This window comes from Helianthus annuus, chromosome 3, assembly GCF_002127325.2.
Source record: "Helianthus annuus cultivar XRQ/B chromosome 3, HanXRQr2.0-SUNRISE, whole genome shotgun sequence".
Classification (NCBI taxonomy): Eukaryota; Viridiplantae; Streptophyta; class Magnoliopsida; order Asterales; family Asteraceae; genus Helianthus; species Helianthus annuus.
Genome location: NC_035435.2, coordinates 41,811,142 through 41,825,178, shown reverse-complemented (window position 1 = coordinate 41,825,178; position 14,037 = coordinate 41,811,142). Strand labels below are relative to the sequence as shown.

General features: G+C 37.7%; 1 protein-coding gene across 1 annotated transcript; it reads right to left on the bottom strand.

The window, feature by feature from the left end:
- Window positions 1-7,411: 7,411 nt before the first annotated feature.
- LOC110868907 (pentatricopeptide repeat-containing protein At2g18940, chloroplastic) lies at window positions 7,412-11,602 on the bottom strand. Its single transcript, XM_022118171.2, has 2 exons — window positions 8,717-11,602; window positions 7,412-7,691 (listed from the first exon to the last, which is right to left on the bottom strand). The coding sequence occupies exon 1, from the start codon at window positions 11,428-11,430 to the stop codon at window positions 8,845-8,847; it is 2,586 nt and encodes an 861-aa protein (XP_021973863.2). The 5' UTR covers window positions 11,431-11,602; the 3' UTR covers window positions 7,412-7,691; window positions 8,717-8,844.
- Window positions 11,603-14,037: the final 2,435 nt, after the last annotated feature.

Here is a 14,037-nt window from a genome sequence, read left to right as displayed (position 1 = left end):
TGAGTGGAGGAGAGAGAAAATGTTACTGTTCATCTGTATATTTGGGGGGACACTGTTCACCCTCTATACTTTTTTAATATATATTGAAAGTGGTTGTGAGTGGAGGAGCGAGAAAATGTAATATATATTGAAAATGAGAGAGAAAAAATATTTGTTTTTAGTGGAAATATATTGATATAGGAGTTGTTTTTTAGTGGAATGTATGTATATTTTTAGTGGATTGGATGTGAAATCGAGACATTTTTTAATAACGAACAAATAAATCCGAGTATTATTGGGGTATCCACAGAATACTTTGAGAGTAATTCGAGTCGTCCACCACCACTTCCGGGCAAAACTCGGTAACCCACCTGTCCGTAGACACGACGGTGAAATTACCGGTAAAATCCGTTTGGCTCAAGGATCAAACCCAAGTTTTCATGGGTCTCCTATCATTGCCTACCAGTGCTTCACTCCTTTTTTGCACCAAATGAGTCTTCACAAAAGAACTCAATTTCTCCTACCACTTGAACTGGAGGTCATTAGCATAATCGAGACATATTATTAAACTACTAGTGGTGTTTTCCAGTTCTCAAGTCTTACGGTGGAAATTTGATCGGTATAGATTTGGTTTAGTTTGTTATGGTATCAGTATGGTAATGAGTTAATGATACTATGTGTAGCAACCAACAGAGAAAACGTTAAAAAATTGTCATATGTGTAGAACGATATACATACGTGTTTTACATTGAACGAAAGCAAATAAAACAAAAAGATACGGATACTAGTTTCGATAATACCAATAACAGTATCGATGTTGGTATTAGATTGCTTTATCAAGTTATTATATAGGATGGTCAAGCCACTTCTGTTGTGATGCACAAGGAAACACGTAGTCAAATTATCATAAATTAAAAAACATAATAAGTTTATAAAACGTATTATGTTAGTATATAATTTGGGATTTAGCCTAAAGTTAGGGTTAGTTTTAGTGGAGTTTGTGAACATGTTTAGTTTATGTATGAGTCTAACCTGATGGCTTGAAAATTTAGATGTTTTTTTATGGAAAAAGTTATTTTTTATCTGGTATTTTATGTAAAAAAATTGAAAAAAGAGATCAATTATATAACATAATTTGTTATAAATATACAACTAGGTTATTTCTCGCGTGAACATGCGGTTTCAAAAATAAAAATAATTTTCATTTCTTGAAATTTTAAATCTTTTTAAAAAACAAATACATTAATTCAAATTTCAGTAAAATATTCCTTGTAGACCACTTTGGTTGTTTTCTTTGTTTGTTTTTATCTGCCATAAGTAATTTGACACAAACTCGGTTTTCTACTCCTGACAATGCGACATATAGTTGACCATGTCAGAAATGAGATATTTGAGATACATTACTATTGACTTTTTAAAAATAAGAATTTGCCTCTTTTGAAACAAGGAAACGATGCCTCTTTTGAAGAATTTGCCTTTTATATGGCGCCCTCGTGCGGGAATACAAGAGTCAAAACCTTGAGTTCTTTAAAAAGGAGAAAAACTACATTTTGATTTCAGTCCATTAGTTTAAAAATTGCGATTTCAGTCCCTGTGATTTCAGTTTCGTAACCATTTCAGTCTCTGTGGTTTCACTTTCGTAATCATATCAATCCATTTATTCTGTTAGTACAGGGACTGAAATGGTTACGAGGTGGACTGAAATGGTTACGAAAGTGAAACCACAGGGACTGAAATCGTAATTTTTAAACTAATGGACTGAAATAGTGATTTTTGACAAACCAGAGGGACGAAAACAGTAATTAACTCGAGGTATTAACCTTTTATTTTGTAACAAGCTAAGGTACTAATACTAACCTTTATTTATTTATAACTGGCTTTGAGGGATATGCCTTTGATATCCATGAGTCTCCATGCAATTGCATTTTTATGTTTTTCAAAAGTTTTATTAATTTTTCTTTTTTCAAAAAGTGTTGGTTTAGAAGAAATGATGACAGGGAACTTACCAAGTTCGTCTAAAAATGCGTATTCTAGACCTTTAGGTAGTTCCTTTAAGTTCAAGTGGTGGTGGGTCTTTAATAGACCGCTTATTTTCTTCTTTATTAAGGTCGATAGCCGAAAAGGTTTGCTCGATGGCAATTTCCTCTTGGACGAATTCTTCTTCTTCCGTATCAGGTGGTTCCGCTTCATCTTCGATTAAGGGGTCGTCATCATGAATGGGATATTTCATTGATTGGTCAAGATCGATGTACCTTTTGTCGGCCCCTAATCGAAGTGGTAGGTTGTTTTGCTTCCGTTGGGTCAAGGTTTGATGAGATTTTAAAAATGGTTGTCCCAACACGAGGGGCGCATCATCTAAGATGACAAAATCGATTGGGACTACCTCTTGGCTTGTTTGAATTAAGACATTTTAGTATTAATCGTTTTGCGATTTGAGAGAAAAATATGAATTTTAAGAGGAGAAAAATCACTTGTACCTAATTTTTCGAAAATATAGTTAGGCATTATGTTAACGCAAAGATCTTTATCAATTAGGACATTACTAACAAAGACGTTTTGAAAAAAACATGGTGCCGGTTTTATGTTTATTTCATAATATTCATCTTTTATTAGTGAGGTTTGATCATTTGTTAACGTGACGCTTACTAATTCTTCGATTTTAGTAGAAGTGTTCAACTCTTTTAAAAACTTAGCATGTGAATAAACCAAACTATGATTTTCGAAAAAAGATTGTAAAATGTGAATTTCCGAAGTAGTTTGATCAATTTTAGAATCGTTAGTTTTAGAATTACCTTCTTGTTGAGTTGGTTCAGGCGTGAGTTTTTCATTTTGTTCTTCTTTTTTACCTCTTCGATTATTACCTCTTTAGTGCAAATAGCATCTTCTTTTTCTCTACATTTCTTAAGTAACAGTTCTAGATTTTCATACTTTCTATGAGTCTTGCGGCTTCAGGGATGATTGTTGGTGGAGTGCCGTAATCTTCAAACCGATTGGTATCCCAAAAGCTTGACTTTGGGAGCTCAAACATTGGTTCTTCATAAGTAGTGTATGAAGAACTTGGTGTGGTGTATGAGGTTGATGGTCTAAAAAGGTCGCAATATTGTACCGAATGGGATTTTCCGCAAATGGTACAATAAGGTTCCTCATAATCATCCTCCATATAATAGGTGTAGTCTTCTGAGTAGTAATCCATTGTATTGGAAGATACCCAGAAGAACAACGAGTCTCGGGATCAAAAACATAATTTAAAAATTTAACAGAAGGTTGAGCACGGCCCCGTGCTGAATTGGCACGGCCCCGTGTTCAGTTCTGTATCTGGACGTTTTAAAAAGGTTTTAGAAATTTTTGCAGCACGGGGGGCGTGTCCCAGCAGCACGGCCCCGTGTTAACCTACTGTAAACAGAAAAAAATTAAAAAAACGAGCGCGCAGTTTTGAAAAAATGTTAGAATTTGATTAGGCCACCGATTTTAAGCTTCTTTAAAATCCTTGCATCTCCGGCAACGGCCTAAAAAACTTGACGTGCGTGCAGGTGTCTATATTTTTAGTTATATTTTTAGCTCTTTTTACTCGCCGATTTCAAGTTTTAAATTTATAAAACATGATATTCTACTACCACTCTACACACACGCTAGGGCAAGTATACCCATCGCGGACGTAGTATAGTGATGGCAAGATACCGATGTCGTCCAAGGACACAAGAGCTTTTAGTACCGGCTTATCGTCAACGTCTAATCGAACCAACTTTTGAGAAAAGATTTTAAAACTAATTAAAAGATAAAAACAAAAAATACAACAACAACAACAACCATACCCAGTAAATCCCACAAATAGCAGAGCTACTTATAAGGTATGGGGAGGGTGGGATGTAGACAGGCCTTGCCTCTATCCCTAGGGATAGAGAGGCTAGATAAAAACAAAAAATAAAAAAATAAAATAAAAATGATAGACAAGAAAGAATCACTTGGATCCGCACTTTGGTCATTTTAAGAGATTATCTTAGTTATAGTAGTAGGCCCCTCTTTTGGAGGCGACGTTACCCTCAACCTAGTGGTTTGAGTCAGCAAGGATACAATCCCACTAGGTCGGAATATTGAAAGATAATTAAGTAAGTTATTAATGCAATATGTGGTGGAACCCCCCCCCCCCTTACGAGGCGGCGGTCACCCTTAACCCGTTGGTCTGAGTTAGTGGGGATACAATCCTCGCGAGGTTGGTTTAAAGTTTTAATAGTAGTTTAAGAATAAGGGATTCAAGCTTCTTGCACCTCTCCCGTGGTGGGTAATGCTTGCTCCGACTCGTGAGGTGTTACTAGGCTTGAACCAGGTTCTCGCAGGATCTATACATTGAACGAGACATAGAATTACCCAAACCACCCTTCTAATCGCCCTTTCGGGTTAATTAACATGCTTTATATAGACCGTAAAGACATGAACATGTTGAGTAAACAAACATATGAAGAATGTTTGAATAAAGTCGCCTTCAATATAAAAAAAACTAATCATTAAAGTCATTAATACATACCCAATTAAAAAGTAGCCAAATGTTGGAAATCATAAAAGAAATACATAAAAGATATGTCTTCACCAAGTGATGTAAGAATTTAGCCAAGCATGACCTTTGTTTGACAAAGATTCTTACGATCAATCTTGGATCCCGAGACTACACACACACTCTAAAGATGGAAAATGGATGATGGTGATGATGGTGTTGTAGTGGTGGCAAGTGAGAGAGAAGTGGTTTGCCAAGGGATGAGTTGAAGTGGAACCAAGCACTTCTATTTATAGTTGTCTTCAAAAGCTTCAGCACGGCCCGTGCCCGACTGGCATGGCCCCGTGCCCATCTCTCTCTCTCTTCCTCATTAACTACTTATCGGATGTTGTACTAACACGGCCCCGTGTGTCAACGGTACGGCTCGTGGCCAAAGTACTTGTTGTACTATCACAAATTCTGAAAATCTTTGAGTTAACCACACCCCGTGTTGGCTGCCATTTTTGTCTTTTGTAGTTGTCTTTTTCTTCTGCCCAGTATCCATCTTCGGACACGGCCCGTGTCTGGTGGACTCGGCCCCGTGTCAGCTTTCTGATCTTGTTATTTTGAGGTTTGGATGTGAATTGGGGTTTGGCGATATTCGGCAATTCCTTCTTCTTTACATTTATGTTGGATTTTGCTGTCTTTTTGCTCCATTTGCAAATTTAAGCTCTTTTATCCCTGAAAATATAAAAGGAACGAAAACATGAGGTTTTTCTAACATTAGTACTAAAAAAGGGTTGCTTTTACGTCGTATTTGACATGATTTATATGTTGTATTTTAATCACATCACTAATTTACCTATCTTTGTGCCCTAGTGGAATATCCATATTTCTGACACTACCAAGAGTAGTGAGGTTTGCCATGAAATGTTGAGGAACATGGCCACTCCTGCTGAGAAAGATGCCTTGTCGAAGTTGTCGGATGAAGATTCCGCCTATTGGGTCATTACCGAAGCTGCTCGCCTGGTTACTTCCCTTCCCAATTGCATTGAGCGTTGAGCTGCCTCTGCTAGCAAGAATGATGAGGTCACTGCCGCTTTGCAAAAGAAAGAAGCAGAACTTAAGACTTCCCAAGAAGATTTGGTAGCCTTTCAAGTGAAAGTGAATGAGCTTGAAGGTCAATTGCTCTCTTCCCAGGCCAAGATGAATGAGGAAATGAGAAAGGTTGAAGTCTATGACCGGCAGCTGTCTGACTTCAACAATCAGCTTGCTAAGGAAAGAGCAGAGTTTGGGATTGAAAGGGCCAAGTTTCGGCAGGAGCGTGTTGCCGATGAAGTAGTTACTAAAGAGCTGAGGCAGTGAGTGAAACAGTTGGAGGAGGATAGGAAGTGGTTGATTGGATCCGGGATTCGTCGTTTTGTGACTCATCTTCTTCATAACAAGGAGTTTAGTCTTCATCTTGCATGTTTATATTCTAAGGCAATAGCTCATGGTCGCCATGCAGGCCTTATTGCAGGGTTTGATGCTGCTTCTAGGGGAAGCTATAGAGAAGCTCTCTGCTTTCAAGCCAGACTCTCTTCCTGACTTTGTGGGTGCTGTGAAGAAGATGGAAGCTCTTTCTTACCCTTATGTGGAGGCTTTGTCCTGGATGGTTGATTGTCCCATAGCCGAATTGGAAGCTCTGGAGCTAGCAGGTCTAAATAAGGAGCTATGCGAGCAGTTGCTTTCGGTGGCTTCCGTTAAGCGGGCCTTTTTTGGCTTTCTTTTTTATATATTTCAGTTACACACCTAATACTATAAATATTATACGCTTTTATCCAATATTTTATTTTTTTTCTTATAACTTCCGTTCGTTAGTTTTTTTATTTTATAAAAACTAAATACGCAATTGCGTTAAATTGTTTTCTCGACATTCCGATATATTTTTTTTAAACAGAGATGTATTCGAAATAATGTTACCGTGACAAACTAAGTCGGTACTGACAAAGAACATTAGTACCGGTATCAATGTTATCAGAACCGGTATCAGTATAGATTTTTATAGTATTTGATTGATTAAACTACGATTTTATTTTTTGAGTTACATAATACAACTTTTGTATAATAAAACCACTGTAAATATTAATACACCGACTCGGTTCGTCATTGTACCATTATACATTTTAGCAAGGGATGAATAATGTTTTTTTGTCCTATAATGACTTTATTACACTTGCATCCCATGTACCTTTACGTTTCTACCCTGAACTTGAATAGAGTTATAAAGTTTCTTAAGTTTAATAATTCTTTTTTTAGCCAATATATGCTTCTTACCCCTGAACTTTAATAGAGTTGTGATATGATCAATGTAAAATACGTGTTGATATCTTTTTAAGAGTAACTTTTTCGTTTGTTATATTGAGTGTCGGTACCATACCATACGAAACCGATACAGATCGAAAGCCCGCGATGGAGCGCGAGTAATCCCGCTAGTATGATACAATTACCAACATGGGTGAATAGTGACTTGGGGGTTATTTTTTCTTTTGTACCTTTTATACTTTTATCCCTTAACTTTTAATGACTTTATAATCGAGTTTTACGTGTTTATTTTTATGCACACGTGGGTATAATTCAAGTTGATTTATGTTTCGACGTAGAATTTTTCCCGGAAATTAGTCGGGTCAAATATAATATGTTCTTATGCTTATTATTATATACATTTTCGGTTGGTCTACGTTTTGACGTAAACTTTAGTTTTTTCCGGAAATGTGTCGGGGTCAAATATAACACGTTTTCATGCTTTTTTTGTACACTTTTAGTTGATGTATGTTTTGACGTAGATTTTTTTCGAAACACCACGGCACAGGACAATTTACTATTTATATATAAATGTAGATTGTGTTTAGAATGTTTTCATAGACCACAAATTATATCCCACTATGTACAATTTGCCCCAAAAATATGACTTCCAACCTAAAATGTGAAATAAAATATAGCTTTCATTGCATAACTTAAAGTATATAACATTATTATTGTTCTTGTATCACAATTCACAAGTGATCCATCCCAACAACAAATCTCCCATTTAAAGTGTACATAAACCTTGGTGGTTCTCATCAAGAACACATAAATTACAAAAATTTACATGAATATTTCGATCTAAAAATGGAAATTGCCTATCGACCGATAACTATACAAAAAAAAATGAACCGGAAACATAGCACCCTTCATCCTCTTATATTTCTTGAAGCCTTTTTTCCTGTAGATAACACTAATAAATACATTTACGAGAATGATCAAGTAACAGAAAGATAAACGAGAAGAAGTTTGACTTTTGAGGTCAAAGAGAGTACTAACCAACTTAAATCAGTATGAAGTTTTTAGATTATAAAGCAAATTGATAGGTACATCATTAGTAAAGATAACTAACTAACTAATACAATTAGAGAACTTTTATGTTAAAATCTGTAATTTTCATTAGTTGTTGAAATTGAAGCTCCTATTCTAAAAAAAAATAACAATATAAAACAGGACCTCTTTGTTTAAAAGATTTATTATCTTTCGGTAAATTACAAAAATCGTCCTTTATGTATGTCACTTATTGCAAATTGTGTTCTTTGTCTTCAATAATTACTGAAAACGTACCCGATGTTTGCAAACCCTTGCAAGTCATGTCCTTTAGCCCTAACTCAGTTAGTTTTTGTGGTTATATCTGATCATATGGACCCCACATGAGGGTATTTTTGTGGTTAAATCTGAACAAATAGACCTCACATGAGAGTAAAATGACCAAAATACCCTCATGTGTGGTCCATTTGATCAGATTTAACCACAAAAAATTAACTGAGTTAGGGCTTAAGGACATAACTTGCAAGGGTTTGCAAACATCGAGTAAGTTTTCTGTAATTATTGAAGACAAAGGACACAATTTGCAATAAGTGACATACATAAAGAACGATTTTTGTAATTTACTCTAAAAGAAATTATAAGATTTTCCAATCTGAAGTGTAAATCAATCTCTAATTGATAAGGTTTTTGAAGACTCAACTAGTAAGTTTTTGAACACATCAAAAGTTGCCAAAGTGCACTTTTCATGATACATAAATCATTCAAACTCATTTTATACAAAAATTTCTGTTACTAAAACAATATAGTTTTTTTTTAATCATTTTTTACACACAATTTTTTTTTAAATGTATCTATATCTAAAAAATGGACATAAAGTGCTTCGAGTCAACCCAACCCGAACAAAAAAGTTACCCGTTTGACCGAAAACAAAAGTACCTTCAATGAGGTTCAGCACTTCAGCATCTGCTATCTTGAATAAACACAACATAAGCCCTTCATTCCAAGGGTGACATCAGCAACGGGCGCACGAACAACAAAAGATCTATCGGTTTATTTTACGTTGGTCACAAAACAACGCTTGACCGAGCGTGAGAAGCAAGCGTTCGCAGATTCTGCTCATCAAAAGAACTATCGGTTTTTCTAATATTCCCCACAAACTCTAACGCTTCCTGATACTTCTTAGCTCTACAATAACCGTCCACAATCGTCTTATAAGTCAACATATTCGGCTTGCAGCTATGCTCAATCATGTAACTAATCACATCATTAACTTCCGAAAACAACCCCTGAGCCGCAAACCCCGCAACAAACGTGTTGTAAGTAACAATACACGGCCGAATCCCGTTATTTGTCATTTCCGAAAGTACCCTTCTAGCTTCCTCCATCAAACCCTGTCTACAAAACCCTTTAATAACGGTATTATACGACACAAGATCCGGTTGTCTACCTAACTTCTGTATGTTTTTAAGGATTTCTTCAGCTTCCCAACACTCGCCCGTTCTTGCATACATATCCATTAACGTGTTGAACGTGACAAGATCCGGCTGCAACCCGCTGTTGTAGATTAAATTTAGCATCTTGCGGGCCTCGTCGTAAATCCTGTTTCGTGCGTAAATCGAGAGCATAGAGTTGAATATAACGAGATCGGGTTTATACCCGTGTTTTGATAGTTCGTGAAACGCTTTTTCCATCCCCGTAAGCGATCGACACTTAAAATTTGCGAGAATTAGCGTTCTAAGAAGCATCCAACTTGGAAAGATTCGACCTTCGTATATTTCTTTTGCCATTAAATCTAACCCTTTTAGATTTTGCCCTTTTGAGTAACAGTTAAGCATCAACGAATACGATGTTTCACTCGGCTTAAACCCTTTACTTTTCATGTCTAGAATAACCGATTCGGCTGCTTTCCAATCTCCTTTACGAGCCAAAGCATTCAAAAGCGCGTTGTAAGTTGTAACACACGGATTAAAACCGACTTTTATCATTTCTTGATAAACTTCGTTAGCATCGACTTCCAACCCACATCTCCCGTACGCGCTTATTAACGTATTGAAAGTGTCTCTATCCGGCTCAAAACCGCAGCTTTTCATCTCTCGTAAAACCCAATTTACGTGAAGATGCATACCCTTATTACCGCACATAGCAAGCATCGTGTTCCACGTGACACGGTTAGGTGAAACGCGATTCGTTTTCATATCGAGAAGAATCTCCATCATCTCATCGGACCTTGATCTTCTACCTAACATTCCAAGAATCGAGTTATACGTACAAACATTAGGTACACAACCGGATTTCTTCATTAGATTAAACAATTTCAACGCCTTTTCTGCATTTCCACATTTCCCATACGCATCTATAACCGTTGTGTACGTGATTGCATTTGGTTTCACGCCCTTTTGGATCATTGTGTCTATCACATTAGCCCCTTCTTCATTGAATCCCGCTCGCACATAAGCGGCTACAAGCTCGTTATAAGTAACTAAATCCAACGGGCAATTGTTTTCCTCCATTTCTTTTACGATATTTAACGCTTCTAAGTACATACCCACTTTCCCAAACACTTGGAGTAAAGAATTGTAAGTAACGGTTCCCGGTTTATAGTTTTGCGCTTTTAAATTTGCGAAAAAGCTCTTCGCTTCTTCTAACAATCCTTCTCTACCACATGCGGATATCACCGTACTACACGTGAACTCATCGAATTCAAGCCCTTCGGCTTTCATTTCAACTAAAAGATCCAATATTTTATCCCACGAACGACCCATTTTCCCGTAAACATCCAACATCACATTGTACGTAACCAAATTCGGCGAAAGTCCGTGTTCCTTCATCCGCTTAAACATATGAATCGCCTTATGGTACTTCCGGCTACACGAATGCGCATGGAGTATCGTAGTGAGAGCCCGAACATCAAGCGAACAATCCACAACATCAAAGACATCAAACTCATCAAACAAGTTCGAAATCGTTCTATGTTGTGACTCCCTACCCAATATCTTCACCATCAATTCAACAACTTGATTATCAAGATTCAAACTTTGACCACTTTGACTACTTTGACCACTCTTTGAACACTCAACCATCCATTCAAACAAACAAAGGGCTTTTTCCCAATTGCCTAAAAGATCCAAACCCTTAATCACACTAACCAAATCAACCTCAACCAGCTTAAACTTAACAGAATACAAAAACACATTCAAACCAGATAAAGACTGTTCCAAAATACAATCCAACACAAACTTACCCTCTTTTGAAAGAAAAGCAAGAGACTTTTCAACATTTTCAACATCATCAACATCCAAAGATTCAATCTTTGGATCTTCAAGGGTAAGAACTGAACTTGTACAACTTTTCTTGAAATGGGTATTCTTGAATCCATGTTTTCTTGACAAATTACTTGTTTTTAGCACATGGGTATTGCTTGTTTTCACAGATTGGATAGGCTTCTGATTGTGGGTGGTGGCGGGAGGCGGCGGAGATGAGAGGTGGATGAGGTGTTGCAACAGTGGGTCAATGGCGAAAGATTTTGGTGATGGTGGTTGTGGCGGGAGAGTTGTGGGGTTGAACCCATGTCTTTGTTGTGGGTTTGATTGTGTGGGTTTGGTTAGTTGTAGAGGGAGAGCTGGTCTGTTTGGGAGGAAGGTGCCCTCCATTGTTGGGTGAAAAGGTTCAAGATTTGGGGGAGATTGAAGGGTTTTGTGAATTGGGTGGATGAGATGTTGAAGGGGGGGTCATGGATGATGATTGATGTTTCTTTGGATTGTGACCATATGTGTTCTAATTTGGATGAGATGCTGGAATCGAGTGTTTGTGTGTGAGCAAGTGTTGGTGAGTGGTAAGGTTTTGGTTCGAGTATATATATTTTTGTTTCATTTTGGGTTTTTCTTTTCCAAAATAGGAATTAAATAATATATATATTTTTTTGGAACGACCAACAGAATTAATCTCGAGCACTCTCGATGTATCCACTGAACCAAAAGGAGTACTCTGAGAGTAACCCAAGTCCACCCGCCTGTAGACACGACGGTTAAATTATCAGTAAAACCGGTTTGGCTCAAGAATCGAACTCAGGTTTCCCTGGGTCTCATATTATTACCAACCCATGACTCACTCTGCACCAAGTGGGAGTTGAACTTGCATCTTCCAAGAGAAATGCATGCGTTCCACCACTTGATCTAGAGGTCATTGACACTATATTTACAATCTACACCGCTCTCTTGAACCTAGGGGTCGCGATTCTTGACACGACCCAAAAGCCAATACGAAAAAACAGATTAAAAAACGGTTCGGGTTCGGGTTGGCCCGCATAAAAACAAGTTGACCCGTTAATCCGTTTAAGTATTTAGAAAATAAAACTTTTGTATACTTGTTTTTGTTTTTTCTGTTTTCTATTTACATGGTTCCTTATAATAATGTTAGATTTTACACACCATATAATAAAACTTTTGTATACTTGTTTTTTGTTTTTTCCGTTTTTTCCGTTTTCTATCCGACTCTCTCAAGAGATCCACTTATAACTTGTCACCATGTATGACTCATTAAAAAAATGGGTTAAACGGGTAGTGTTCGGGTTGACCTGAAATTATATGTGTGCAAGTCAGGGTTGAAATATTTGACAAGAAAAATAATATAGATCGAGGTTCATGTGACAACTCGGACTTTAGACTTGCTTTGATGTAACGTTACGTGCTTACGAGAACTGAATTATATGATTTAATGAATGTTTTGGTTTTATGTGTATCATGTGTGCATGTATGTATTGAACCGCACAACACTTGGAAACCCGAATCGCACAACACCCTTGGACCGCACAAGCCTATTGGGCTTTACACTTGCTCGCGGACCATTAGAAGTAGCCGAGTGGGCTCGGCCCACTCCCCTTATGCGCAAACAAACAAAACACCCCTTAGGGACTTGTTTTCTCATTAGTTGCAAAACACACACACAAGTCACAAAACCCTAGAAGCTCTTATCCTCTCTCTCGTTTCTCTTGAAGCCGACGGCACCCAAAGGCTCACGAGTTTGGAATTGTTCTTGCATCCTTCACCTTTCGGTTAGTGTTTGGTTATTAAATTGGTCGATGTTATGTGGTTTCACATGTTTTAGAATTGCATGACGATAAACTAGGGCTAATCCGGTTAGTGTTTGATGTTAAGTGCTTGCTAAATGATGCTTCGATTATGGGTTATTGAATGTTTGTAATCGGCTATAATAAGAATCGGTTTGATTAGGTTGCATGATAGTTTATGATTTTTGTAAATCACATGATCCGATTTGATGCTTGATTAAGTGCGAATTCTGCATTCTTGATGATGATGCTATGAACGTGTATGAATGTGTTTGATTTTGGAATGAAACTGTTGTTTGATCTGATTTCCGAAACTGCCTTAGATGTTTGCTAGAATCACGGATAAATCATTGCATGAATTATGGAAATCAGTTACACACTTGGTTGCGACCCAGATTGCGAGTCGGGAACCCACAGTCTCGACTCGAGACCACATCAGCATGAACCGAAACCACGGTTGCGAGTCCTGTTGCGACTCGTAACCAGACCATGACAAGCCGAGATCACCATTGCGACTCGTAACCTCCTGTTGTGACTCGTAATCTCCTGCTGTGACTCGTAATTCCCTGTTGCGACTCGAGATCGCCGGTTGCGACTCGAGACCAAGTATGCACGTGCACTGTTTTGGGCCTACACTGTCACGGGCCCAATCATTCTGGACCAAACCCTTTTGGACTTATGCAATTGACTGTCATGCGTTATGTATTTGGGCCGTGTATACCATTGGACCTCTATTGGGCCGATATGTATTTGGTAGTATGTAATTGGGCTGATTGTCTTTTGGGCTTAGACATTGGATCACACAAGTTTAATATATTGGGCCGGGTTATGTTGGGCCGAGATTAGAACGCACAAGTTATGCTCTTGACTGCTAAGTGTTACCATGTTCTATAAGTGCTCGAAACATGTTAACTTGTATGTTTTATACGTGCAATACGTGAAGTCAAAACCTGACTTGTATACAAACCGTGATAGGACGTGGTTGACCATTTACTAGCTTATCTATACTCTTTGTGTATCTGCCGAGCAAACCAAGGTGAGTCCACACAGCCAAGGCATGGGATTCCCGGGTTGGGAATTGGGTTGGAATGTTGATATGATATGATTTCTCGTACTTACGCAATCACTAGACTATAGACCATCGTCCTCAGGATAGTCAGGACACGTTACGTAAATCCTGCGTAACCCAGTA

Bases quoted from the DNA above. Each gene is read 5' to 3' on its own strand.
- LOC110868907 (XM_022118171.2), bottom strand. From the start codon at position 11,430: ATGGAGGGCACCTTCCTCCCAAACAGACCAGCTCTCCCTCTACAACTA.